The 27,985-nt window shown below is 40.9% G+C and overlaps 2 protein-coding genes across 17 annotated transcripts in view; one reads left to right on the top strand and one right to left on the bottom strand.

The window, feature by feature from the left end:
- Nucleotides 1–133: 133 nt before the first annotated feature.
- LOC125972193 (alpha-2-macroglobulin-like protein 1) lies at nt 134–24,479 on the top strand. The gene is made up of 36 exons (XM_049725655.2): nt 134–352; nt 1,350–1,530; nt 1,963–2,119; nt 2,835–2,887; nt 3,893–3,913; nt 4,436–4,604; nt 4,693–4,777; nt 5,015–5,132; nt 5,218–5,332; nt 5,459–5,568; nt 6,914–7,069; nt 7,489–7,719; nt 7,852–7,915; nt 8,744–8,889; nt 9,021–9,170; nt 11,142–11,330; nt 11,573–11,654; nt 11,919–12,060; nt 12,160–12,385; nt 12,804–12,930; nt 13,086–13,207; nt 13,525–13,576; nt 14,115–14,198; nt 14,296–14,472; nt 14,922–15,003; nt 16,679–16,835; nt 16,920–16,994; nt 18,137–18,299; nt 18,558–18,754; nt 18,837–19,052; nt 19,442–19,560; nt 20,935–21,025; nt 21,118–21,186; nt 21,622–21,727; nt 21,930–21,988; nt 24,090–24,479. Exons 1-35 carry the CDS (start codon nt 240–242, stop codon nt 21,980–21,982), a joined length of 4,398 nt encoding a protein of 1,465 aa, XP_049581612.1. The 5' UTR covers nt 134–239; the 3' UTR covers nt 21,983–21,988; nt 24,090–24,479.
- phldb1b (pleckstrin homology-like domain, family B, member 1b) overlaps nt 21,990–27,985 on the bottom strand; it is a 154,998-nt gene continuing 149,002 nt past the window's right edge. For all 16 annotated transcript variants that reach the window (XM_049725637.2, XM_049725640.2, XM_049725638.2 and 13 more), the window contains one exon: nt 21,990–27,935. In XM_049725637.2, coding sequence (XP_049581594.1) covers nt 27,795–27,935 — 141 coding nt within the window. In that variant the 3' untranslated portion in view covers nt 21,990–27,794. The remainder of the gene's footprint in view (nt 27,936–27,985) is intronic.

Here is a 27,985-nt window from a genome sequence, read left to right on the forward strand (position 1 = left end):
CCTCATCCATCCACATCTCTCAAATTCCTTATAATTTGAGGACCACTGGCAGCAGGATGGTCCGGTTTGAAGCTTTGGGGAGTAAAACGTGTTTGGCAGCAGGGTGGAGACTGCAAAGAAGCAGGGAGTGTAAGGAGAGTGTTCATAAGGTGAGTTGCAGTGTTATCGGTAGAGTATAAAACAACTCCGAAAGTCCGAAAGGTTGCATCAGTGTCTGAGTGCTCTGGTGTAGAGATTCTATGAGTCCCATCGGAACAACGCGCACAAACATGGCACCTGTCCTCCACATCTTGGGGGTCATACTTGTATCTGTCTTCCTGCAAAGCGCATCATCAGCTCATCTTAATGACACGTAAGTCGATCCAACCTTGACCCGGTTAATAAATTGAATCACAGCAAGTTTGCTGTCTGCATGAAGTTTGTCCTCTAGGTCCTCATTTAGTAGAGTTCCAAGTTTTATAATAAAGTGCATCTTTCTATGACTGTCTCTTTAACCTTTATTTAAGTGTGAAATATGAGCGTGTATGTTTGTCATTGGAACGCCTATTTTTGTTATTGAACCTATGTGCTTGTCACAGATTGTCAGAACATCATGTTCAGACATAAGAGTGTCCATACTTGGTTCACTTGGCACCCAGACAGTCCAGGCCGCAGTTCGATGATCAACATTAAGGTTGTGTCATCCAACTTCCCACAGCATGTCTTGGACACTGGTCTTGGTAAAGAGAGAGGCAAAACTGTCAACTACCTATGGTCACGAACTGTGCGTCATGACCAAAACAAAGAGATCACAGATACATGCAACTAAAATGAGTTTCCTCTGCTGAATGTCCAGGCTCTCTCTCAGCAGGAAGATGATCTGCTCGGTCTATTAGGACGATTGATGTTGCAGTATCTACTGCATAGCAAGAACTGCATTAGTCCAAGGACTTTTTCGATTGGGGACCTCAGTATTCTCTGTACCACTGTTTCAAACCTAATTAATTATGTTCCATATTAAGTTAAAACGAGTTGCTGATGGTGTAGGGGTACAATTATTTGCCTGATTTGTGTCCAGTCAGCGAGCGCTTAATTCCCGCTCAGTGGCCGTGTGCATGTGAGTGTGATCGGTTGTTTGTGCCCTGCGACTGGCTGGTGACCAGCTCAGGGTGTCTGCCTTTCACCCGATTTTAGCTGGAATAGGCTCCAGCACACCCAGTGACCCTGAACAGGATAAGCAGTATTGAAAATGAATGAATGGACACTTCTTTAATGAAAATAGAATGATATGGTTCATATATGTGTTTTGGAGTTGTCAGCTCATAATGTTTGTATTCAATGCAATGTTTGTGTTCTCTTCCTCTGTGCAGCATCTTTGCCGTTACCGTGAGCTCTCAGGTGAGAGGAGGCTCGCAAGAAACTTTGTGTGCCGTCATCAGCGGGCCCACGGAGCCCGTCACATTGAATATCGCTCTGCACACCAAGTCTGGCAGCACCATCATCCTGACAAAGAGAGTCGAAAAGGACTTTTACCAGTGCCTCAGCTTTCAGGTATGTTTTTCATGGACCCACGTATATCTATTCATCCATCCATCCATTTCTTGACCTGTTGCTCAACAAAGGCCGCTTTTTATTGGAGGCTGTCAGTGTACTTGCATTCCTCTTGAAAACATTCCCTACCCTTGACCCTGAGTGCCTACATCCACACATGAACACACACATGGATCAAAAACGCCTCTCACAAATTGTGGAAGTATTTGCTTTTTCTTGTTGTGACTTAACAGCAGAATTTGCAATGTGAAAACAAGTATCAACGCATACATGAAGCGATTTCATAGTTGAGCTTGCATCGTGTTTGCTGCTGCAACATGCTCTCCTGCAGTTAGAATGGTGTTGTTCAGGAGGCCTTCATCTGAACAACTCTTCCTCCCCTTCCTCATTTTACAATCAATGTGTTGTCATCTGTGTTTCTCGGCACCGTAGGTCCCAGTAGTGCGCACTAGTACTGTAGCAACCATAAATGTCACTGTGAAGGGGGAGAGTGGCACCATGAACAAGGACACCAAGATCCTCATTGTGCCCCCTGCTTTCATCCACATCGTCCAGACTGATAAGCCCATCTACAAACCTGGACAGACCGGTAAGTCTCACAACCATTAAGATATTGAGAGACTGTTTGAGGGTAACAGAGGAATGTTGGAAAACAGGAATGATTCAAAAAGTGTTGATGAGGCTATCTGTCAAGGAGAAATACTGCTGTTGTCATGCCACATCTGTAAGGCCCAGCTTCTGTTTGTTAGTCTTGTACCCAATTATTGGCAAATAAGGAATGGAGGTTTTGTTTTTCACCGGTGGATATTCCACCAGACTTTCATTATAGCTCCTGAAACAAAGTAACAGTTCAGCTTATGAGTTTGCATGCCACCTTATTAGTCATGCCTTCTCACTGTGATTGGTTGATTTTCTTTGGCCGCAGTGGTTACTTGTAATTTCAAAATAGAAACACAACATGCGAAGAGGGCATTTTGAGAAAGATACAATTTAATAAAACTTCCATGCAGGGAGGCATTTTGAATTACACCAGGATGGCAGCAATAGATTACATACATTTTAATAAGTGCAAATAAATATGTTTCTCACCATATGTCATGAGTCTGGTGACTCTTTCATTGGTGTGAGTCCTTTATTGTGGTCTTTGTTCTTCAAATGCATTTTTAAATCGTAATTTATTTCATTTTTTGAGCCCTCAAACAGAAAAAAAAATCCTGTTTGCATTATTCTGATATTTTACCTGTTTGTCATGTATTTAAAGCAATGCTTGAAACTTTTCTTGTATTGTCTAAATTCCTTTGTAGTGCGGTTCCGAATTGTTTCCATAGACTCCAGTTTTATCCCTGTGGATCGGCTGGTAAGTTTTCAATCAATTTTGAAGATACTCCATCATGTAAGTCCCGACTGAAAAACAAATAATGCAAGAAAGCTAGTGAGACAATATGGTCCAGGAACAAATGTGCATGAGTAGATTGACATTGCAATTACAATAAACATCCAAAAAATGGATCGATGGAAGCTTAAAAATGCATGCAATCCACCGATCTGACATCCTATCTGGCCGTCGCAGCCGGTTTGGTGGTCAGATATGTCAGCCTGAAAATGCTGTGTTCATTTAGAACACTTCTTTAGAGTCAACCTCACATGGTTCAAATGGGTTGAAATACAAAAGCACAGTACATGTGTGAGCACAGGACATTTCTGTGCCCAGGAATAACAAGTATGCATGGTTAAAGTGCATAAAGTTCCCTTAAACATTTTGGATGACTGACATGCTCATTGGAGATGTTAAAAAAATCATCAATCATATTGTATTAAAGGATTTTCACCCAGTTCAAAAATAACCAAAACTTGATTAAATGTTCCATAACCACACCCTTGGATGGATTAAATAACTGGTCTTTTTTTTTTTTTTTTTGTGAACAGGTAAAATGGAGACTCACAATGTCCGATGAAAGTGCACTAGTGGCATTAATCCATATGTCTTACATTATGCTTAATTCCAAGTTTTATATGGACTTAGTATCATTATTTCAAATTTATCAAACATTATAAGTGACACATTTCTTAGTTGTCCTAAAACATGAGAAGAGACAGGTTATCGTTGCTGTTTGTAACGAAAAGTAAAGTATGTGTTCCTGCATGTTTGTGGCTCAGGATATGTATTCATTCATTCATCCATTGATTGCTTGATTGGTTTGAGCCCTGCAAATGGTAATATCATATGTAAATGTGCAGTAAGATGACTCTGATGTCTCTGCAAATACCTTTGCATGGTATTTTAAAATGCTATGTTATGTTGTGATTCATTTAAAAGCAGCCACTATGATTGAGTTTGACTTGTCCGTTTGTTCTCTTTCAGTACACAGTTGTGGAGCTCCAGGTAAGAATCCCATTTCGAGCTACACTGACGCATTGGGTTCTATCTTCATAGATACCACACTTGCGAAGGTTGTAAAAACTGACACATAATTTCCGGGCACTTTTTTTTACAAGCCACCAGTGCATGGGTAGTCATGGCTACAACGGTGCAAAAAAATGCCAAAAGAAAAAAACTCCACAATTGGACTGTGCTTTGCACTCAACTTGTACTGGGTATGAAAATACAGGCCATTATATTCACTTGAGTGGCTGAGAGCCACAGTGACAACCTTTGAAATATAATCTAGTGTGTGTGTTGGTTCAAGCAGGACTTCGCGGATGTTCTATCGGTTTCGACTCACTCATGCTATAACAATTTAGACATAGTGAAGATAGCGTGTAAGCTTTTTATTTTAATTTGACACTCAGTAGGACTTCTCATTGATCATGTGGCACAAAAGAAAATAAGTGATGGTCACTTGCAAGTACATTAACACTGCAGGGTCAATAAGCACACCTCTGTCTTCTGTCTGTCTTCATTTAGGATCCCAATTTCAATCGAATTGCTCAGTGGTTGGATAAATTTGTTACCACTGGAATTCTTGATCTTTCCCATGCCATGATTCCAGAGGCACCAGAAGGAACCTATGTAATTACTGCCACCACCGACAAAGGAGAGAAAATCTCCCACAGCTTTGACATCAAGCAATATGGTTTGCTATGTTTGCTACACAATTGTTGCGCTTATTTAACATAGTTTTTTTGTTGTTGTTCATTTGTATTTGTTTTTATATTTTGTAGTTTTGCCCAAATTTGAGGTCACTGTTAACCTCCCGAGTGTCATTTCAATCCTCGATGAGCAGGTCACACTTAAGATTTGTGGGAAGTAAGTGCTTTCATCTGGTTTCTTCTTGTCCTCACTTTTTGTAAAAAGAAAGAAAGCCACACAAAGATATTTAAACTCAAGCAGTAAAAACAACATAACATCTTGCAAATTGTCAATACTTATGCAATATCAATGTAATTCCTTTTATTTTGGCGAACAGCAATCGTCATTGCTGCAAGTTACAAATCATGCCGGTAAATATGCCTATATGAAATTAACTTTTGCTTCTCCCTGCAGATACACTTATGGAAAACCAGTTGATGGCTCAGTCAAGGCGATGTTTTGTAGGAACGCTTTTAGTTATTCCTGGCGTTCCCCGTTTCAAACAAACATCTGCAAGACATATCAACTGACGGTGAGTAGCGGACATAAAACCACAATTGTCTGTTCCTTCATGTAAATCCATGAACTGCATTCGTCTAAAAGTGACACTCTTCCAGACTGATCGCAGTGGCTGTGCTACCCAAATAGTGAGCCTGGTAGATTTTGCCCTCAACGAGTACCATTATGCTGATAGTTTTGTGGTGACCTCTGACGTGGAGGAGCACGGCACCGGTAAACTGGAGAAATGTTTTGCTTGCCACACTGCAGGGCCAATAAGCACACTTCTCACTTCTCAGCACACTTTATATTACCTATGTGACTTGATACCTAGTTAAAATTCCTATTCGTCCCATTTAGGGGTGATCCTGCAAGGTACAGGGCAGGCAAGCTTCAGTGCCATTATCAGAGGGGTCACTTTTGAAGATGTCCCTCAAACGTACAAGCCCGGCATCCTATTTCAGGGAAAGGTAATTCAGTTCTGTTGACTTACGAAGCCATGTCCAACCAATGAGCCAATGGACAAATCACACTCAAAAGAGCTTGACGTACAGTTAAGTCAAGAGCTATATGGACTTTACAGAAAATATTGCAATTGGAATGACGGTAATTACAATGTAATTGAAGTGTAACCCTTAAGCTTTCATTTTAAAGGTTTTACTTTGCTGTCTGGTGCCTGCTCAATGCTTGTTGGCCTTGCTGCTCTAAGATGATTGAACTTGATTTTGATTTAAAAGTATGCTCTGAGGCTGGTGACAAATGACATTTTGTTCACTTCAAAATGTTTGGAGGTGCATATTAGTAGATCATCAAATGAACCAATCCATTAGAGCACAGGTGTCAAACTCAAGGCCCGGGGGCCGGATACGGCCCGCCACATCAGTTTATGTGGCCCGCGAAGACAAATTGTGCATCAAATTTGTGTCATTACTAGAATTGCAAATTATCTTCACTTTTAATATCTTTTTTGAAAATATTTGACCAGTTTTTTCTCATCTGATTTGAAAACAAGTTACTTGTCAGTTTGTTTTATAGCTTTTACTGTATACGTATAATATGAGGTGCTCATACATTTATTTGGGTTGACAGTCATAGTGGCCCTCCGAAAGAAGCTATGACTACAATGCGGCCCGCAAAAAAAAGGAGTTTGACACCCCTGCATTAGAGCATTCTTGTTTCTTGGTGAGCAAAATGTAAAGATAGAGTGTTCTGGCAAAGCACCTCCAAGAAGAAAAGTCACAGCATTTGTCCATTCGTTTCATTTTTTTTTTTTTTTATTAGGTTAAAGTTTTGATAATTTACAACTTCATCCAAACTACAGTGTAGATGTGCTATCTTTGAAATAGCTCAAATATCTTAATATCTTTTTTCCTGGGGAAACCGTTGAAAATATTGTATATTTGTGTTTTTACTGGCTTATGAGGTCAATTATTGCAATTGAAATTGATTCTAGTTTAGTTTTGCTTTGTCCAATTTACATAGAGGCGATAATCAGGAATTTAATTGTTCAGTTATACATGATTGTGGTGAGTTTGTAGAGGAGCTAGTGAATTTAAAAAAGGAAGTTAAGATAATGGCGCTGTAATTGTCGCTTTTTGTGTTAGCTCAACAAGGTCTCCTGGTATACATTAGCCAAGATACTGCTCACTGAACCAACATACTTTGTTGTAACCACACCAAACCAAACTTGACCACACCACTAATATTGGATCGTTGACATGCACAATGTGATCCTTTTCATTTTGTAGCCTATTTTAGTGACTATTTTAAAATCTTAACTAGCTAACCATTTTGTTCTGATTCATCTTTTTGCAGGTCAAAATGACTGGTCCAGATAATAAACCCGTGGCCAATGAGCCTGTGTATTTATTTAGCCGGGTGTTTGTCACTTTAAAGCTCACCACAGACATAAATGGCCTGGCCTCATTTTTACTGGACACCAGCAACTGGAAGGGTGATGTGAATCTTCAGGTTTGTGATTATGTGTTGTTTTTAGGAAGAGAGCGATGGAGAGCCCAGTCCTACATTATAGTCGAAATCTGTGTCTCCTCAGTCAGTCCCACTATGTACATACATAAGGGTCGAACCACCCTTTAGAGAAAAAAGTCATGAAACCATGCCTGGCCAATTACATTTTCGACACACAATTTTATCCACAAGGAGATAGGAAATTACAAATATCGTTAAGTATTATTGTAACTAACACACAATATACGTGTACTACATATACTGTATTCGCATGTCTCAGTGTGAAAGATTCTGCACATTTGGATTCTCCATTATATGCAACGTCACCAAATGACACAAGTGCCGAGGTGACGCAGCCAATCTTAAATTCAAAGTTGCCACTATCTCATAATTCCAGCATTGTCTTGTTTGTGTGTTAACAGGCCAAGTCCAAACTGGTCGATGATGAGCAGTATGTTCCAGATTTGCGCAAACCAGAGTACAGGGCGGCCTATCATTATGTTTCTGCTTTCTACTCAAAGAGTAGTAGTTTTCTGAAGCTCATTCAGGTCAACGAGATCGCCTGTAACAAAGATGCAGAGGTACGAGCTCGCTACATCATCCAGGGAGAGGAACTCAACAAGGAACAGCTGTCCCTTGACTTTTTTTACTTGGTGAGTGCTGCTTGTTGTCAGTGTTGGCAACCCTTGTTAGTCTGAACTAGCAACTTTAGCGCTGTGTAAGAAGCATACTGAATATACAAGTCTGTGTGGGTTAAGTCACACTTGATTCTTTGCTCTTCTTAGGTGATGTCCAAAGGAGTGATTGTGCAGCATGGTCGTCTCCCGGTGGCTGTTACAGTGGGTACAGGTAATCTGTTTCCATTTGAACCTTTTCAATTGTGCTTGCTTGGATTGTCACGAGGTCTACATGTGGAAGCTTCATCAACAACTCTCAATTCAGGTTGTCCAAACTTGTGGTTCTGAGGGCCACGCACAAAAATTATTTAACACGAACCCAATCCATCAAGTACTTTTATATTGCAAAGTGTGGTATCTGCACCACAAGTGCTTCCTGGGCTCCATCTGGTGGTATGCAACCTATATTCTGACAATTAGTGCATTGTTAACGTTCATTTCATAAGGCTACAGTGGTTTGAATAACAGTAAATACACTTTTTAGGAATAAAACCTGTCTTGTTTCTTGATGAACCCTTGGGCCTACTAGGCTACTGTATTATAATGCGAATCATGATGGAAATTGGGGAGCTATGTGATACTTGGTCTAAACAGCTTGAGAACCATTGATATACATATTGTTTTTATATAATTTAACCTTGAAAAACTGATACATCACAGATTTCTGTTGCGAAAAAAAGGCAAATAGATGAGGGGATTTTGGGATGCCCCACAACCCTCTATCCCAGTTGAAAAGCCCCTGTGCAGAAGTTAGTTAAAAATGTTGAGAAAAAAGTACATCGACACCCTTTTTGTGAAGACTGATTTCGTTATCTGTATTTTAAGCGTGATTATGTCGTTAAATAGTAGACAGAATTGCTTGGTCGTAGTCCATTGATTGGATGTGTTTGTCAGTCAAACATACTTTCTAATATAGTTTCATCAAATGAAGACAAATACAAGTAACATTTTTTTTCCTGCATGAAACATTATTGTGACGTCTTGTTCCTCTCTCTGTCAGTGAACAAAGGAGAACTGATCATACCCCTCCGTCAAGTGATCGACTTGGCACCATTTGCACAGGTTGTAGTTTACACTGTGTTGCCTGGTGGTGAGGTTGTGGCAGACAGCTACGACTTCTCTATCCAGCTCTGCCTCAAGAACAAGGTAGTTCATGTTTTCACATATGGTACACAATAGAAAATGACGCATAATTGAGTTTGAATGAAATTAACATAGTAAATTATGTAGAGATCATTTGAGAACTGGATTTATCGCCACTGTTGTCCTCTGTGCAGGTTTCTGTTCAGTTTTCGTCCCTCCAGCAGCTTCCAGCAGAGAAAACCACATTGAAACTGCAGGCTCAGCCTGGCTCTTTGTGCTCTGTTCGAGCCATTGACCAGAGCATCTTCTTGCTGCAGCCAGAGACGGAACTGACTGTTGACTATGTAAGATCCTCTCAACTTTACAGCAAGAAATGCATCACTCTCGCTCTTGTATATCATTTCTGATAATACTAAAAGAAGACTGATTTAATTCAGGTTGGCTCTGTGGTCAAATTACCTTACAAGGAGAAGGTTCAGGGTTCAAATCTGTTCGCTGCGGCCTTTTTGTATTCAATTTGTATGCTTCGCTCTGCCTCTGGCGTTTTTTTGTCTGGTGTTCTGGCTTCTTCCCTTTGTCCAAAAACCGATGAACCGATATTCACTTAATTCTCCCTAACTGTGGACAAGAAAGAATACAGGACAAATTGCTGCTGAGGCCTTTTGGATTTAAGGTGGAATGTCTTCAACTACCAAATCTATTTGCTAATGATTCACATTTAGCAGATTTTGAGATCTGCACAATAAATGTTCTCAAAATTACATTACAGCATAACTTTTCTTTTAATTAATTTAGCTTTGCCAAAAAACTGTACAACCCATTCAGGAATACTAAACTCGAGCTGAAATTTAGACAAGACAAGAAAGAAATTTTCTAGACATTGCTATAATTGACAGCCAATGAAGACAAGTAACCATTCACACGTATGAACAGTTTAAAGCAGGGGTCACCAACCTTTCTTAAACTGAGAGCTACTAGGCAAAGGGCTACCAGTTTGACACAGACTTCTGAAATAGCCAATTTGGTCAATTTAGCTTTCACTGTGTTATTATTGTCATTTCCAGTTCACATGTAAGTGTGATTTTAACAAGAATAGCAAAAATACAGTCAAACCTTGGTTTTTGACCGCAATCCGTTTCAGAAGGCGGTTCGAAAAGCAAATCGGTCGAATTCCGAATCTATATTTCTCATTACAAATAATAGAAATATTTTTAATCCTTTTCAAGACAAAAAAACAAAACAAAAAAAAAACCTCGCCTTTTTTAAGCATTTTTTTCATTTGCGCATATTTGTCCAACTGCAGCGCACCGCCAAACGCGCAACCGTAACGTGTCGCCCACCGCGCAACTGCACCGCGCTGGTCGCATTATTGTTACAGAGTCGTCGCTGAAATTTAGAAAATATTTCTAAAGTCCTGATGTACTTTCCAAAATTTAAGTCGACCTAAGTGCAGGGAGCTTAATTTTCTCCGATCGCGCAACTGCAGCGCACCGCCGAACGCGCAACAGTAGAGCGTCGCTGACCGCGCAACTGCACTGCGCTGGTCGCCTTTTTTAAGCATTTTTCCATTTGCGCATATTTGTCCAATCGCGCAACTGCAGCGCACCGCCGATCGCGCAACCGTAACGTGTCGCCCACCGCGCAACTGCACCGCGCTGGTCGCATCATTGTGACAGAGCCGTCGCTAAAATTTAGTAAATATTTTTAAAGTCCTGATGTACTTTCCAAAATTTAAGTGGACCTCATTGCGCAGGGAGCTTAATTTGGTCCAATCGCGCAACCGCAGGGCGCCGGGCGCTCACTGTCGCATCGCTTTAAGAGCGTCTTTGTGTTTTAGGATGGTTTTACTGCTCCCACTTGCTTTCTTTGGAGGTATGATTAGAGGTTAATGCAATCCTCGAAGTAACGAAAATACAATAACAACGGAGTCAGTCTGCATCCGGGCCGCGCGGTCAGGTTTTCTCGGGTCCTCCCGGCTCATCTCGCGAGGTTCGACCTCCGAATTTTGTTCAACAACCAAAGCAAAAAAATTCGATTTTTTTGTTAGAATTCCGATTTGTTCGAGAACCAAGACGTTCAAAACCCGAGGTTTGACTGTAAAATAAATAGATGCAGCTCACTGACAAGTGCCGCCATTTGAACTAATTTTAGAACAGTCCTGCGGGCGATTCATGCGGTCCTCACGGGCGACCTGGTGCCCGCGGGACGTGTTGGTGACATACAAAGTCCACACAGGAAGGCTGGAGTCTGTGTAGGTGTACAGTCAGATCCACAAAGAAAAAAAAGAGTTTAATGTTGTGTTTAACTCTGTGTAGGTGTACAATCAGCTGCCTCTGCAGAAGCTGTCAGGGTATAGATATGAGATTGAAGACTTTCATCAATATCCCTGCTTTCCTGGGCCCGTGCCATTGCTTGAACCTAAGATGTTTGTGGAACGGAGGACCAAGCGCTCGCTTTTCTTTGGACCAACAACTCAGATGGATGACATTTACAGCATCTTTAAAGTATGGCTTTGGACTTGTCTTTTAAGTCAAAACCAGACCCAATTGCTGAGACACAGCCCTTATTCATTGGTTAATCAATAAAGATGTATTTTTGTATAGGATGTTTTGGGAAATGAAACAATGGGATTGACGAATGTTCATTTCCGTTCCAACATGACTTTACATCCCAAACAAAACAACCTCCATAAAGGCGTGCTTTGATGAGATGAACATTTTACGACAAATGTATCTCTCTATTTTAGGAGATTGGAGTCAAGCTTGTGACAAATTCTGATGTGATGAAACCCTATGACTGCCAATACAGATATTCAATTTTCAATAGAGGTGGGTTTACTACAGTATATGCCTTAATCCCACACTATATTGTGACTTTGCAGTATTAGCTTTCATTCCTTCCAATTGAAAAACCAACACTTTTTAGTAAAAAAAAAAAAAAAAGCCCAAATAATCCCCATGCGAAAACCAGGAGATTTCTGCATTTATTAATGATACTATCCTCTGTTGATCCCAATGTAATGGCAATCACTGGGCTGTGGCAGCTGAATAAAGTTGATACCTGTCAAAGGTAACATTTTTCTGCCCTTATAGGTGAAATTTTAGAGGATGCAGTTGCAATGTCCACCAACGAGGTGCTAGACTCCGATGACGTGGAGAACATTGAGGGAGAGACGTCGGAGACCATTAGGACGTTCTTCCCCGAAACGTGGATCTGGGACCTAGTTTCTGTTGGGTACATGAATTTTCATGGCAGATTTTTCAAAATTGGAGTTTCTCTCTGCTGTTTGAGCTCAAAGCAACCTGTTATTTGGCCTGGCGTGCATGTGTATAGCGACAAGGGTACCGTGAATGTGGAGAAGACGGTCCCAGACTCCATCACCAAGTGGGCCGCTGGAGCTTTCTGCGTCTCCTCTGTGGGCTTCGGTGTGGCGCCCACCACTGCGCTGGTTGCCTTCCAGCCCTTCTTTGTCAGTCTGACGCTGCCCTACTCTGTTATCCATGGGGAGGTGTTTACTCTAAAGGCCACTGTCTTCAACTATCTCTCCAAATGTATCATGGTAAATATTAATGACTCATTAAACAACCATCAGGTAAGACATGCTAACCTGTGTGCCACTGTGCTGCCAGGCCCGAGGATTAATGGTCTTAATTTGTGCTATGACTGAATTTTAACTGATCCCCCTCCGACACACACACACACACACACACACACACACACACACACACACACACACACACACACACACACACACACACACACACACACACACACACACACACAGACACACACGCGCACACACGCACACACACACGCACACACACACACACACACACACACACACACACACACACACACACACACACACACACACACACACACACACACTTGCAAGGAGCGGTCAGATCTTTCTGAAGAAATGCATGCATTCTTTTGTAATGGTTTGCTTACTGACATATTTCTTTGTGTGTCTGCAGGTGAAAGTTATACTGGCCGAGTCTGACACATATACCTTCAGAGACTGTGACGACTGCCAATACAGCATGTGTCTATGCAGTGAGGAGAGCAGAACCTTCTCTTGGATTGTCACCCCAACTACCCTTGGTAAAAAACATACTTCACTTCAAAATGTTTTGCCTTCTTTATCTCACTTTGAATATTGTGATCATCAGGAAATATTTTTTTAGTGTCATACTATTCTAATTTTCAGATCGGTAATTTATTTCTTGACTGAATATGTGGTCACTGCTTGCATACAGGCAAGGTCGATGTGAAGGTGAGCGCAGAGGCCCTGAAGACAAACATGCAATGTGGCAATGAGGTGGCTTCTGTCCCTGAAGTGGGCCGTATTGACACTGTCATCCGCAGCCTGCTGGTGGAGGTCAGTACCGGTCACATGCAATTTATTGGACATGTCAATGTGAACATATCAGCAGCAGATGTGATTGTCATTTCTAATAGTGTAATTGGGTTGAAGTGATGACACTTTCAAGGCACCAGACTGACGGGATCCTTCCCTGAATATTGGGCTTGCTTGTTGTCAGTTTTATAAACACAATGCATAATCAAATTCAACATAGATGAACTCCAAAGTCACACAATGTTCAAATCTACGATGTGAATTTTGGGGGGTCTCTGCCTCGTCGCATTGAGTAATTCATTCAAGTTGAACATTTTACATGTTTGTTGCTTTTGTAGGCTGAAGGAACGCCTCAGTCCGTCAGTCACAACGCACTCCTCTGTCTTGCAGGTACGTTTTTACGTCTAGAACTTGCTTGGAAAGTCTTCTTGTACACAGTTTTGGAGCTTTTTGTCGTACCCACATGAATTTGACAGATTAATATGGTTTGGTAGCTGTCATTTTCTTCACATAATACCAAAAATAAGGTTTGTTATGATCTAGGTTTAAGATGGTTTTATCAAATCCGATAAAATCCGTAATTTTTAATCTTGTCTTTTGTGGATCAATAGGAAATTTTAGATCTTAAGGAAACCTTATGTCCAAGCCAAATGTCAGATACTTGTTGAACTTTTTAAAATAAAATTATCTTTCCTTTTGTAGTTGACATCAGAGCTGCTTAAAAACTGAACAACCATGTAGTCCTGTACTTTGAAAGTGGGATTTTAAATTGTCAAAATGTTCACGTTGGAGATTGATTCTTATAGTTTCCATGATATTCCTTTATAGGAATTTCGTACTAAAGTACAACCTGGACAGTATGAGTTATATGCAAATGATGTATATGTTTTATGTAAATTCACTCTCGTTGTATACTTTTTGTTACCAGAAAGACCGGTGGAAAAGAAAATCTCTCTTGAGTTGCCAGAGGTGTTTGTTGTTGGATCTGAAAGAGCCACCGTCTCCGTACTTGGTAGAAATATCTGTTGTTTACACTCTTGGAGTCGGTCTGCATGTTCATAGCACTTCTTCATACTAGAAACCTCCTTAATGCTACTATTTGACCAAAGGTGACCTGATGGGCCGAGCCATTAAGAACCTGGACCAACTCCTGGCAATGCCATATGGCTGTGGAGAGCAGAACATGTTGTACTTTGCGCCCGACATTTACATTCTCACCTACCTGAAAAGCACAGGCCAACTGACTGCTGAGATTCAAGACAAGGCAACACGCTTTCTCGAGAGCGGTGAGTCAACATTCCCAACATTGAAGAGGGACTCGTAAAACAAGACTATCAAAAATTGATAATAAAATAGGACAGTAAAATGTAACCTAATTTTTATCATCAAACTTGATGATAAAAGACAATAGAAGGTTGTTAGTTTAATGAATTTGTAAAATGACCTCTAGTCATTACAAATACATGTGGCGTAATACTTTAATAGTAGTATTTTTTGGTAGTGGTACTTGTAAGAAGTTTGAGAACTGCTGTATTTTGGACAAACTGTACAATTTTAATCATTGGTAACCACAGTTACTAATATTTTAAATCCACATGAGAAACAGAATTCTGTGCAAGTGAAACAAATGGACCTCATTGACGAAATAGAGTTGCGAGCAACAATATAGTGTGAGTGCGTTGTCCTCGGTTGCAATACAGAATGTGATGGGTGCGTTTGTATGTCTGTATTCCAGGATACCAAAGAGAGCTCACCTTCAAGCATGCCGATGGCTCCTACAGCGCCTTTGGGGAAAGCGACGAGTCTGGAAACACCTGGTCTGTAGGAAAGCAGTGATGGTGGTTTGTTTAAACAGTTTTGAAGGATTAGTTTTAGTGGGGTGCCTAAGTAGTGGAAAGAGTTTTGAGTACTATGTGTTAGAGTGGTGCTCCCTCTAACTTCTTTGCAAGAACCACACGGGAGACAGTATGCCCTTTTAGCACTTGCAAGTGGAGAAAACGTTCGTCACTATAGCATACAGAGATGTTCAAACGCAATCTGCCTTTGGTCTCTTGTAAGAGCATATTTATTGAGACAAAGCAGGCTGGGGGTGACAGGTTTGGTGAACCCCCGGCGTCAGGTGAGATCAGAGCAGGGGGTGTTTTACGATCTAATGTAAATAGAACAACTTTGATTGCTCCTTCTGCGGCTGGTCAACCAGTGCAGAGGATGCAAACACTTTATTTTACTGCGCTGTGAGAACAGGACAAGCTTGGTTAATCATTATAGTCTACATTCCAACATAATCATACGATCAAAATAATCTATCAACCCTAACACTGAAAGCAAATACCGTAATTTCCGGACTATAAGCCGCGACTTTTTTCCAAAATTTTGAACCCTGCGGCTTATAGTCAGGTGCGGCTTATATACGATTTTTTTTGTGATTTTTGTGATGATTTGATCACTTTTATACACTGGTAAAAAGGCTGTGGACCACTGTCGTGCGGTATCTTGAAGAAAAAAAACAACAAAAATACTATTTTGAAACACTACTATGGCTGCTGCTTATTCTGGCTGTGTTGCTTGTGGCTATTATGAGCTTTAGTAGGAATGCACGCTAGGTGACCTGCGTCAAAGGGCTCTAAACCCTGTCTCTTACTGTGCTATGTGACTCAGAGATTACACAAAGCAGTGGCGCTGTTTGGACCATCTGCATTGTATTAAAACCCAATCAATCAGCATTTAAATTCAATTCTTCTGACATTTTGCTCACCAAAAACAAGTTGTAATGAATGTGAACTTTTAATGCATTTTATTCAGAACGTTACTTTGAACCCTGAGGCTTAAATGGCGGCGCGGCGTATTTATGGATTTTTACGGCTTTCTGTGTACTGTGTTTCTTTGTAAAAAAATCATGTGCACGTGCGGCTTATAGTCCGGTGCGGCTTATGTAAGAAAACAACAAAAATATCCCTGAATTTTAGCTGGTGCGGCTTATAGTCCGATGCGGCTTATAGTCCGGACATTAAGGTAACAGAGCAAACCCTCCTGTGACTGTTTTACAAACTGGAACCAAAGGCATGCATGGCTGACAGCTGCCCATCAAGATGCAATTTCTGTATTTAGTAGTCCAAATGTAATGATTTTCAGCCATGAGGTTTTGTGCTACTGAGATGTAAACATTTTCATTTGCACTCAATAGCGTTGCTGCCCATCTGTCTGATTCAGCTGGACTCTCTTGTAGCCCAGAGGCTTCACATCACACATAAACACATGCACACCCAAACGCACGCGCGCGCACGCACAGACACACACGCAAACACGCACACACACGCGCACACACGCACACACACGCGCACACACACGCACACAAACCCACCCACCCACACACACACACACACACACACACACACACACACACACACATTTGTTATATAATTATTCGATGGATGGGTTCTCTGTACTTTTGTTTTCAAAACTGTGTGTGTCTCTCTCTATCTCTCTCTCTAGGCTGACCACTTTTGTAATGAAATCATTTGGTGGAGCAAGGCCTTACATCTTTGTTGATCCCAAGCACATTATGGATGCCAAAAAGTGGTTGTACTCAAACCAGGGGCCTGATGGCTGCATCAGATCTGTGGGGAAACTCTTCCACAATGGCATGAAGGTGATGTTGCCATGCCTGCTAATTTAGTGTCACGGGACCAGGATAAAAAGTATATAATGAATGCATTTTTTAATGTCCCTTCAGGGAGGAGTAAGTGATGACGTGACCCTGACGGCTTACGTCGTTGCCGCCCTGTTGGAACTGGACACAGACATTAAAGTGAGTCAGACGTCACTCTTATTTTGCAGTTGATTGCCAACCTTGTCATTTTAAATATGTGAATATAAGTGGATATGTTTGCGTGTTAATCCCACGTTGCGTGCTATGATTCTACCTAGCGACTCCTTGGTTAAGCCCGCCAGACAATATGCAACTTGCATAATGTATCTGCACATGTATGAGTCAATGAACTTTGAAAAGTTTGGCTCCCAAACAAACGGACGACTGATTTTGTATGTATATTTTCTGTATGCCTCACTGTAAATCCTAAAGTTTGCAGGGATTGTTAAAATAGATTCAAGCCTTAAGTGACAGAACTTAAGTGGAAGAAAGAAGTTTTGGTATTCCCCTTGTGTGACGGTTGCCAGATAAATTAGGCAGTGGGTAACAGCAGATCCTTAAATTATTTATTAAATAAATATATACTAATAGGCTATAAATACTCAATAGATTAAATAAATGAATGAATTAATATAGAAATGCATTTGTCCTTTTCGACTTTGATATGTTCTAATATATTTGAATTCACAGCAAATCTCGTTCACATTGGGAGACATCACTTATTTGCTAACATCAGAGACTTGTGCCATTTTACAGAATGACTTAACTTGCAGTTTCTTAGCGTCTTAAACCAGTGATTGAATAATGGTGGTATTGTGATGATGTTGTTAGCAATTATGTAATGGCAGTAAAAGTCTGTCAAGGTAAGCCGTGCAGGCCTATTTCAAAATAAAAGCTTTTAAGGCGATAGTATTGGCATCATTGTACTGTCTTAATTGGTAAGCTTTAGCCTTTGGGTCTGCGTTATGAGAATGTTTGCAGCTTCCTTGGCGTGTGTAAATGATGGAGCACGCGCCAAACTGTTAACGGGCAGAGACAAAAATCATGTGCTTTATCTGTGTATGGCTCTGTGCAAGTTACAAGTAGGACGAACTGGGAAAAGCTTTCCCACCTATCAAGGTTACAACCAAATATCGTATTTTCTCTTTTATAAGCTGCCCATGTCTGAAAAGGTTATGAAGCAAAGTCTTCCAATTTAAGTGCTCACCCAAAAAGATCCATCTCGTCGTTATTGTGTGAGTTCACTATTGAGACTTTTAGATCCCTTATATTTGTGTGTTTGTTTGTTTGTTTCCTATCAGGATCCTATGATCCAGAAGTGTCTGGGCTGTCTGAAGGAGGCAGCCGGCGCGATGGACAATTTGTACACCACGGCGCTGATGTCCTACACATTCACCCTCGCTAGGGACAAGGAAATGAGAGACAAACTCATCACCTACTTGCACCAGCAGTCCAGCACAATAGGTGCAGGATACAATCTTTGATCATTTTCAAATCTTGTGACATTTTTGTTGTATAGAAACAGCTGACGACATGCACTTACCCCACTGTAAATTCACCATCATGGACATGGATATAGCTCTAGCAATATCTTTCAAAGCTGAGTTTTCTAAGATCACAAGTTTTGATTTGTAGCTTTTATTTAAATTAACTTTATTCCTAGTTGGTTACCTCAACCTGTCATTTCCGTGATGCATTTTGATTTAAGTGTTTTTGCGACAGAGGGAACCCGCCACTGGAAGCGGGAGGAAACCTCCGGGAAAGGACTGGATTCTCTGGAGGTGGAGATCACCTCCCATGTGCTGCTGGCGCTGCTCTCCGGGCCTACACTGCCAGGTTTTGGTCTGGACTATAGCATTGGCATCGTGCGCTGGCTCACACAGCAGCAAAATGCATTCGGAGGCTTCTCCTCCACACAGGTAGGCAAAGCTGTGAGCAGGATTGGGAGAATTTTCTACCATCTGGCCAGACTTATTGACTCTATCCTCCTGTGTTCCTCAGGACACAGTCGTGGCCCTCCAGGCGCTGGCGAAATATGGTGCTGCCACTTACAGCATTGAGGGCAAGACTGTAGTGACGGTGACGTCATTAGGAGGTCTGTACAACGAGTTCATAGTGGACCAGAGCAATCGGCTCCTGTACCAAGAGGAAAAACTGAGCCAAGTCCCCGGGGAATACACCATTAAAGCCGAGGGAGCAGGCTGTGTTCTGGCACAGGTATTACATATCAACCTTTTAGACAGGGCTACCTTCCACATGCAAATACCTCCCGGTCATTTGCATTTTACTGTTGAATCCCAGCAGGTCATTCATTGGGTTCCCAAGCCTAACCCCGTAAACGTAACCCCAATCATAACTTCTTTCAAGCTTTCAAAGAGTGTTTTGTCAACTCGAGCAATTTATCCAAGCACTCGCCGTTCCTTCTTGAGGCTCAAAAATCCGAGCTTTGGCTGACTTTAGGTTATTTAGTACACGTCGACCATATTGCTGCGGTACATGTAGTAATTTGATTCCTACAACAGCCCTGATTTTGATTGTCGAGTTTAAACTTATTTTTATGAGATGTAAGTGTACTTCAAGAGGAAGTTGCTCCTGTCTCCTTCCAGATCGCCATGCATTACAATATCCCGCCTCCGCCCGACTTTTCCGCCTTCTCCATCTCTGCTAATGCCATTTCAAAGTGCAACCCCAGCAGGTTGCAGGTCATCCTCTTTGTGCATGTTAGGTAAGTGTGTTTGTGTGTCCGTCTCTGCCTTATCATTGAACGTTTTGTATAATAATCCTAGGATTTATGCATAAAATAATGCATTTCGAGCCCAGTTATTGATCAATGTATAATAAATGTATCTTGTGTCTCATATGATACAAATAATATTGTATAATATATAAATAATAATATAAATAATATACAAAATATTCTTAATTTACACTAAAAATGACTTTACAGTAAAGACAATTATTCATGATTTTCTATTGAATGGGTATCATGACAATTTAAATAAAATGGTGGTAAAACAAAGGCTAAATAAAGTTGCATAGCAGAAATTTTAACAAAAATAATTCTCATTTTTAGTTATTTTAAAATAAAAAACATGTCACTCTTACTTCTACCATTATCTATATTAGGAATGGGCAATTTAAAATGATGGCAGGGACCACAGTTTTCAGTGCTGCTGGGGGGCTTCATACTACTATACACTTCCTAACCAGATAGGTGACAAAAATGCCATTTAAATATGGACAAAATACATACATGCATGCAAATTACGTTCTCTACACATTTAAGTTTTCATAGTACATTTCTCATGGCATGTATAAAAGAGCCATTCTATCCATCCTAGTATCAACAATCAGAAAAAAATACTGTAATTTTTCAGAGAAAAGGGTGCTTGCATAAAAAAAGATTGATTATTTCAAACATGACAAAACGCAATCAAAATTCAATATTATTCCAAAATGTAATATTTAAGTTTTCATAGTACAATTCTCATTGCACGTATAAAAGCGCCACTATCCTATCAACAATCACAAAAAAATTCTGTGATTTCTTTTGCCAGAGAAAAGGGTGCTCAACAACCAAAAGCAAAAACCTATTCATTCAAACATGACAAAAAGCAATAAAAATGCATTGTTATTCAGGTAGCTACTGTTTGTCCTGCATGTCATTCTAAAATGCTCGCCTAAACTTCCCAGTCAACTTTTTCAAAATGATATAAACAATATTGAAAAAAAAATCAGAATGGTGCTGATCCAAGGAAACATGTTTGCAATCATTTGGACAACCCTCAACAATTTTGTCCATATTCTTGAATATGTCAATCAGCAGATCCTTTGCCCCAGATGAGAAATTTCTCCCATCTTTTTTTTTCTTCATAAAACAATATTTGAAAAATGTTTAAAAAAAATACTCTCTGTCACCAATTCCTTCCAAAAGTGTTTGATGCCAGATGTCATTTGAGCTCTTGTGAGAATTGTGCTCCTTGTGGTGTAGTGCCCACAAGGCTTGGCCTTTTCAACAGGGGCCTGGAAAAAATGTTTAATAGCCACTATAGGTTCTTGTCATCACCAAGAGTTTAGAGAAACAATTTTGTGGTTGCAGTTATCAAGGCAGGAGAGATGAGACGAACATGGTCATCATTAATATCAAACTCTTGTCGGGACACATTGTGGATAAAAGTTCTCTGGAATTGGTGTGTATATTTTCTTCTGCCCTCAAGTATTTGTGTCACCTGTTATTGTTTGAACTAAACTGAACTGAGAAATCCACTGTGTGATACTCTAGTTAAAGAAGGATCGCTCAGTGAAGCGCGTGGACCTGGATGACGGTTATGTCAACATCTACTTGGATGGGGTATGAAATTGTTTTTCCATCTACAAAATGTACTGGATTGAAAGCAGAGTGGGACTTCACAAATTGAGCAGTTCTTTTTTGTGTCGTTTTGGTTGTATTATCTTAAATATGTCTACACTACCAATAACTGCAAAAACACGAGAGAAAAAACACAAAAACAAAAAGAAAGCTTTTCAGACTGAAACACAAGGCAAGCATCAAAACATAATGAGGAGCTTGAAAATACTAAAATGAGGTCTTTATTCAAGTGATTATACAATATATGTTACTGTACTATATGCCAGGAAGTAATGCAAAATGTTTTCTGTCCTCCATTACTTTTAATTTACGCGTCACACGCACTATTCACCCCGTTGCTCAGGCCATCAGTCCCCCACAATATAGCCAGCAAAAGAAGCACACCCCCATTCAGTGGCATGTGGTTTGTGTTTGCAGCTGAAGAAAGATGAGAAGATGTCTTACAGCATGACCCTGAAGCAGGACGTCCCTGTTGAGAACCTGAAAGCAGCTGTGGTGAAGGTGTACGACTACTACCAGCCAAGTAAGATCTTCCGTTACAATCGTGTTCATGTCTGCCTGTCATGTTTACTAATGTCCTTGTATACAACAGTTTATCGTATGTATTTTTATCATTTTATTGTATTGTTTATTTATATTTATCTGTGTGGTACTGTATTGTTCTGTTGCAAAACTTGTATTTCCTCTCTCTGGATCTCTGAAGGATTATCTCATTTCATTTGCAGGTGATGTGGCTGTGACAGAGTACACATCCCCCTGTGCGAGAAAGCAAGTCTGAGTAAAAGTAAGTTACATGGATCTGGTTTATTGTACGATATAGTGGAATCAAACATTTCTGAATATGACACACTTTGAGAAAAACAAAGTTAAGTTGCTAAAATGTATTTACCGTATTTTCCGGACTATAAGTCGCTCCGGAGTATAAGTCGCACCAGCCATAAAATGCCCCAAAAAGTGAAAAAGCCATATATAAGTCGCTCCGGAGTATAAGTCGCATTTTGGGGGGCAATTTATAGGACAAAATCCCACACCAAAAACAGTCATGAAATAGCAACAACAGGCTAAACAATAGCAACAACAGGCTAAACGATAGGTATGCTAATGTGACAAATACAAACAAAGAGCTGAGAACGGGCCTGACGTAACATATAGAGTGATTAAGCACAACTATTACATGAATAACATGTTTATAAAACCATCGGTGTCACTCCAATTCATTAAATAGCAACAACAGGCTAAACAATAGGCATGCTAACGTGACAAACACAAACAAAGAGCTGAGAACGGGCCAAATAATAATAAATAATAATAATAAATATAAGAGGAGCAAAAATAGAGCAAGTGTACATGCAGCAGACAGTGGACTTGGATATGGTGCTTTAAAGTGTTAATTGCTTTATTTGATGTTTTTTCAATTTTTTATGTTTTGAATATGTTCAAGATAAAGATATAAAAGCATGTGAAGTGATCAACTATACTAAAAATAACATGGGAAGTGGTCAACTATACTTGTAAGTACCGTATTTGCCGGTGTATTGGTCGACCTTTTTCGATCCAAAATCGACCGAAAAAAATCGACCTCGACTTATACACCGAGTCATAAAATTTAACTTCGTATTCATCGCTTCAAATGTGATGGTAACCAAGGCCGTTTCTCATGCATCTCATTGTGCGTTGCACTTAGAAAATTTGAACCGGGCGGCGTGCGCGAGTGCGCGGCCCGCTGGAAGTCCAATGAGGCGCCGCGATCTCCTGCGCGGTGCTTATAAAGTGCCGATCCGCTCGGCTTGGAGCTATTTCCGGCCTCCCGTTGGTGCCGGGCGGCGTGCGCGAGCTCGCCGGCCGCGATCTCCTCCGCGGTGCTTATAAAGTGCCGATCCGCTCGGCTTGGAGCTATTTCCGGCCTCCCGTTGGTGCCGGGCGGCATGCGCGAGCTCGCCGGCCGCGATCTCCTCCGCGGTGCTTATAAAGTGCCGATCCGCTCGGCTTGGAGCTATTTCCGGCCTCCCGTTGGTGCCGGGCGGCGTGCTCGAGCTCGCCGGCCGCGATCTCCTCCGCGGTGCTTATAAAGTGCCGATCCGCTCGGCTTGGAGCTAATTCCGGCCTCCCGTTGGTGCCGGGCGGCGTGCGCGAGCTCGCCGGCCGCGATCTCCTCCGCGGTGCTTATAAAGTGCCGATCCGCTCGGCTTGGAGCTATTTCCGACCTCCCGTTGGTGCCGGGCGGCGTGCGCGAGCTCGCCGGCCGCGATCTCCTCCGCGGTGCTTATAAAGTGCCGATCCGCTCGGCTTGGAGCTATTTCCGGCCTCCCGTTGGTGCCGGGCGGCGTGCGCGAGCTCGCCGGCCGCGATCTCCTCCGCGGTGCTTATAAACAGCCGCATGCGCACGGCCTCCCGGAATTTGAACACATTTCGTCAATAAATTTCGCATATTGAATTTTGAAGTTTAATATAATGCAACAATTGAGCTCGACTTATACAAAGGATATATCATAAAATCGTAAATTTCCGTCGAATTTTAGGGGGTCGACTTATACACCGAGTCGACCTGTACACCGGCAAATACGGTAAGTGATGTCTTAATGATCAAGTAAAAATTTGTGGAAAAAAAACATATAAGTCGCTCCTGAGTATAAGTCGCCCCCCCACCCAAACTATGAAAAAAAGCGCGACTTATAGTCCGGAAATTACGGTAGTTCCGAATTGGGTGTCATGGAAAAAGTACGTTTGACCTCAATCGAAGGTTCCACTCGAATTTAACATTGAATTTCAAGCAAATAAAATGGTGATACTAATTAAGAGGGGGATCAGTGATTTCGGTAAAGCTTATGCAATACATACTGGGTGACCATACCGTGTAAATGATAAAAATTGCGTTTGTTTTACAGGTGACGTTATCAACTAGCTTTAACTGAACAGAGGAGATGACTCAGATTCATATCTGGAAGACAGTTCATCTAACTTGTAGACGTGTTTTCTTTCTTTCCTTTGGTGTTTGAATTTTGAGGGAACACTTGTGATTGCAAATTATGTTTTTTTTCGCTCTCTGCGCCTTTCTTTTAAAATTGGAATTCACTTATTAGTTATTGCTGCCTTGCCTCAACACTGAAAACCTTTGAACACTTTGAACCCACTGAAACCAAGAAAATCAGTCTGCTCTTTAACCAATTTTAATAGAATTGACAAATCCATGTATTTAACTCAAAGTGGAGGATGATACATACAAGTTACCAATAACTGTAAAAACAAACTATAGAGAGAAAGAGTGCTGCGTGGGGGTATGGGTGTGTGTACTGTACCTTTCCATTTTTTTAAAAATAGATTAAATTCATCACTACAGTACCATACAATTTGAAATGTAACAGTCATGAAATAAAATGGGCAACAACAAATAAAATAATAGTATTGTGTTTGTTTTCAATATTATACTTCCATTCAGGCACCTTTTTTATACAGTATATTTTACTTTCTTTTCATTATAGATATCATCAGCACATCATACTATATCAACAAACAGGATTTAACAGCCTTGCCATTGTCAAATTTGGTTTGCACGCCGAGTGTGCAGGAAGAGTAAAGGCAAGGAAGACAATATATTAAAGTCTTTAGACTACTTTTAGGAGGTAAACCACTATTTGAGGCACAACAACCTTAAATTATGACCAACCTACTCAACTACACGAAGATCCTCCTGCCATGCTTGTTTCAGAACGCTACATTCATGACAAATCTGTTGACTCACAATATCAGGGGCAACACAGACATCAAGTCACTTTGTGTGTGCTTCCAATCACAGTAGAAATTTACAGAGGCGGTATTATTGTAACACATTATGCAGCTGACTGGGAGATAACTGATGTGGTCAATTATAATTCAAAGTTCATTTGTTTTGATTGTTGAATCGGAGTACATGTTGCATTAACTAAAAAAGCTTTAGTAAAGAATGCCATTGTAATTAACTGTAATGTATTTGTGACAGTGTGGTAACAATGTCAAATATATTCATACTGATGGGGTTGTTTGATAAAGGCACACCCCTCAATAGAGTGTAGAATGGACTTTTGCAGTAAAGCGGACAATATTAACCAATTCATGTATTACCGTAATTTCCGGACTATTAGCCGCGACTTTTTTTTCCAAAATTTTGAACCCTGCGGCTTATAGTCAGGTGCGGCTTATATGAGATTTTTTTCGTGATTTCCGTGATGACTTGATCACTTTTATACACTCGTAAAAAGGCTGTGGACCACTGTTGTGTGGTATCTTGAAGAAAAAAACAACAACAAAAATACTATTTTAAAACACTACTATGGCTGCTGCTTATTCTGGCTGTGTTGTTTGTGACTATTATGAGCTTTAGTAGGAATGCACGCTAGGTTACCTGCGTCAAAGGGCTCTAAACCCTTTCTCTTACTCTGCCATGTGACTCAGAGTGGCGCTGTTTGGACCATCTGCATTGTATTAAAACCCAATCAATCAGCATTTAAATTCAATTCTTCTGACATTTTGCTCACCAAAAACAAGTTGTAATGAATGTGAACTTTTAATGCATTTTATTCAGAAGGTTACTTTGAACCCTGAGGCTTAAATGGCGGCGCGGCGTATTTATGGATTTTTACGGCTTTCTGTGTACTGTCTTTCTTTGTAAAAAACTCATGTGCATGTGCGGCTTATAGTCCGGTGCGGCTTATATAAGAAAAAAACTAAAATATCCCTGAATTTTAGCTGGTGCGGCTTATAGTCCGGTGCGGCTTATAGTCCGGAAATTACGGTACATAATTATTAATATAATCAAAATGAGCACTGGCAATTTTTTCCATCCAGTGTTTTTGTAGAGAGAGGTGGGGAAAAAAACATTTTAAGAGATTTGATAAAGGCTTGCAGGGTTTATGTAAAAATTGTTATGCACTCTATGGCAACGTGTCGACATTGCGCAGCAGCACATTCCTGTTCATGAGTCAACTGAGTGCTGTTAGACTAATGCTGTATGCTTGTTCGCAAGCCACCTGTATCTTAAAACATTTAATTTTATAAGCACATGCCCCAGTCAGGAGGTAAAAATAAATACTTAAGCGTGGACTTAAATTTCATGGAAACAGGGAAACTTGTGTTAATATGGAGTGTACGGTTATATTTAAACTAAAGCTCTGAAGTGTGCAGCGAATGAAGCTTATGATATTAGCTTTGTCATGTTAAGCATTCAGGAAGTAGGAAGGTACCAACAAAACACTTTCAAGTGACTCCTTGCTAACACTAAATGTTACCTTTGGGTTGAAGTTGATACATTTTAGAACTTGATAGCAAGTCATCTATTGAAGTGCTAATAGAGCCCTGTTTTAGCGTTAATAATGCTAAACTAACAGCTACCAGAACCCAGAAACAAAAGATGCATACTTTGCACTTCAAAACGGTTGAAATATGTCATCATCTTGGCATTGAGCAATATTCATCTCAATACACAAAATACTTTCATCACTAGTGTGAGAGTGAAATGACAGCCCATGTTGGTCAAATCCCAGTGTGCACGGCTGAATAGAGCCCTGAGCTGGAATGGCTCCAAATACTGTACTAGCTGTAAGATGACCTTAAGCATGCACCTGCGCCGATGCTGTGTGTAATCTGTCGTATGTCTTGAAAGTCAAGACTGCTTTTAAATGGACCAAAGTAAGGAGGATGATGAACTTTGCTGCATTATACTGTAAATACAAGTGTACCTTACCACTGAACATATGGCTGCTCAAACAAATAGGTTGTTAACATTTGGCAACGTTTTCAACACAGTTTAAAAAAAAAAAAAATAAAGAAAAAAAACTGCATTACAAAAGATCTTCATTTGGCAATATAGAAAGGCTTTCTAAAGTCTGTGTACATTTTGTTTATATATATATATATATATATATATATATATATATATATATATATATATATATACACACACACACACACACACACACACACACACACACACACACACACACACACACACACACACACACACACACACACACACAGAGGGGCGGCTCGGTGGAGCACTGGGTAGCACGTCCGCCTCACAGTTAGGAGGGTGCGGGTTTGATTCCACCTCCGGCCCTCCCTGTGCGGAGTTTGCATGTTCTCCCCGAGCCCGCGTGGGTTTTCTCCGGGCACTCCGGTTTCCTCCCACATCCCAAAAACATGCTTGGTAGCTTGGAGGTCACTCCAAATTGTCCCTAGGTGCGAGTGCGAATGGTTGTTTGTCTCTGTGTGCCCTGCGATTGGCTGGCAACCGGTTCAGGGTGTCCCCCGCCTACTGCCCGATGACGGCTGGGATAGGCTCCAGCACGCCCGCGACCCCCGTGGGGACTAAGCGGTTCAGAAAATGGATGGATGGATATATACAGAGGTGTGTGTGTGTGTGTGTGCGTGTGTGTGTGCGTGTGTGCGTGCGTGTGTACACTCCAGGAGCACCCCTTTTCAATGAGTGGCGGTGACGACTGAGTGAAATTGTGTGATTTAAAAAAAAAAAAAAAGACAACAAACAACAAGCCGTAGACTACAAATGGGTAGTGTCTTCAGTGTCCCTGCCGAAAATAAGCACGTCACCATTTGCATTGTCAGTTCAGAAATTGAGTGTAGCCCTCGGCTCCTGTGACTATCACATCCATCCAGATCCTCATGGCCTCTGCCGAGGGCGCCACCATGTAATAGAGCCGGTCATGGGTCTTCACGCAAAACGTCAAGGCGGGGTTTGGGCTCTGAAGGACACAAACATAAAAAATAAACAGACTTTACTTTCCCTCTGTTT

Source organism: Syngnathus scovelli, chromosome 7 (assembly GCF_024217435.2).
Source record: "Syngnathus scovelli strain Florida chromosome 7, RoL_Ssco_1.2, whole genome shotgun sequence".
Taxonomy (NCBI): domain Eukaryota; kingdom Metazoa; phylum Chordata; class Actinopteri; order Syngnathiformes; family Syngnathidae; genus Syngnathus; species Syngnathus scovelli.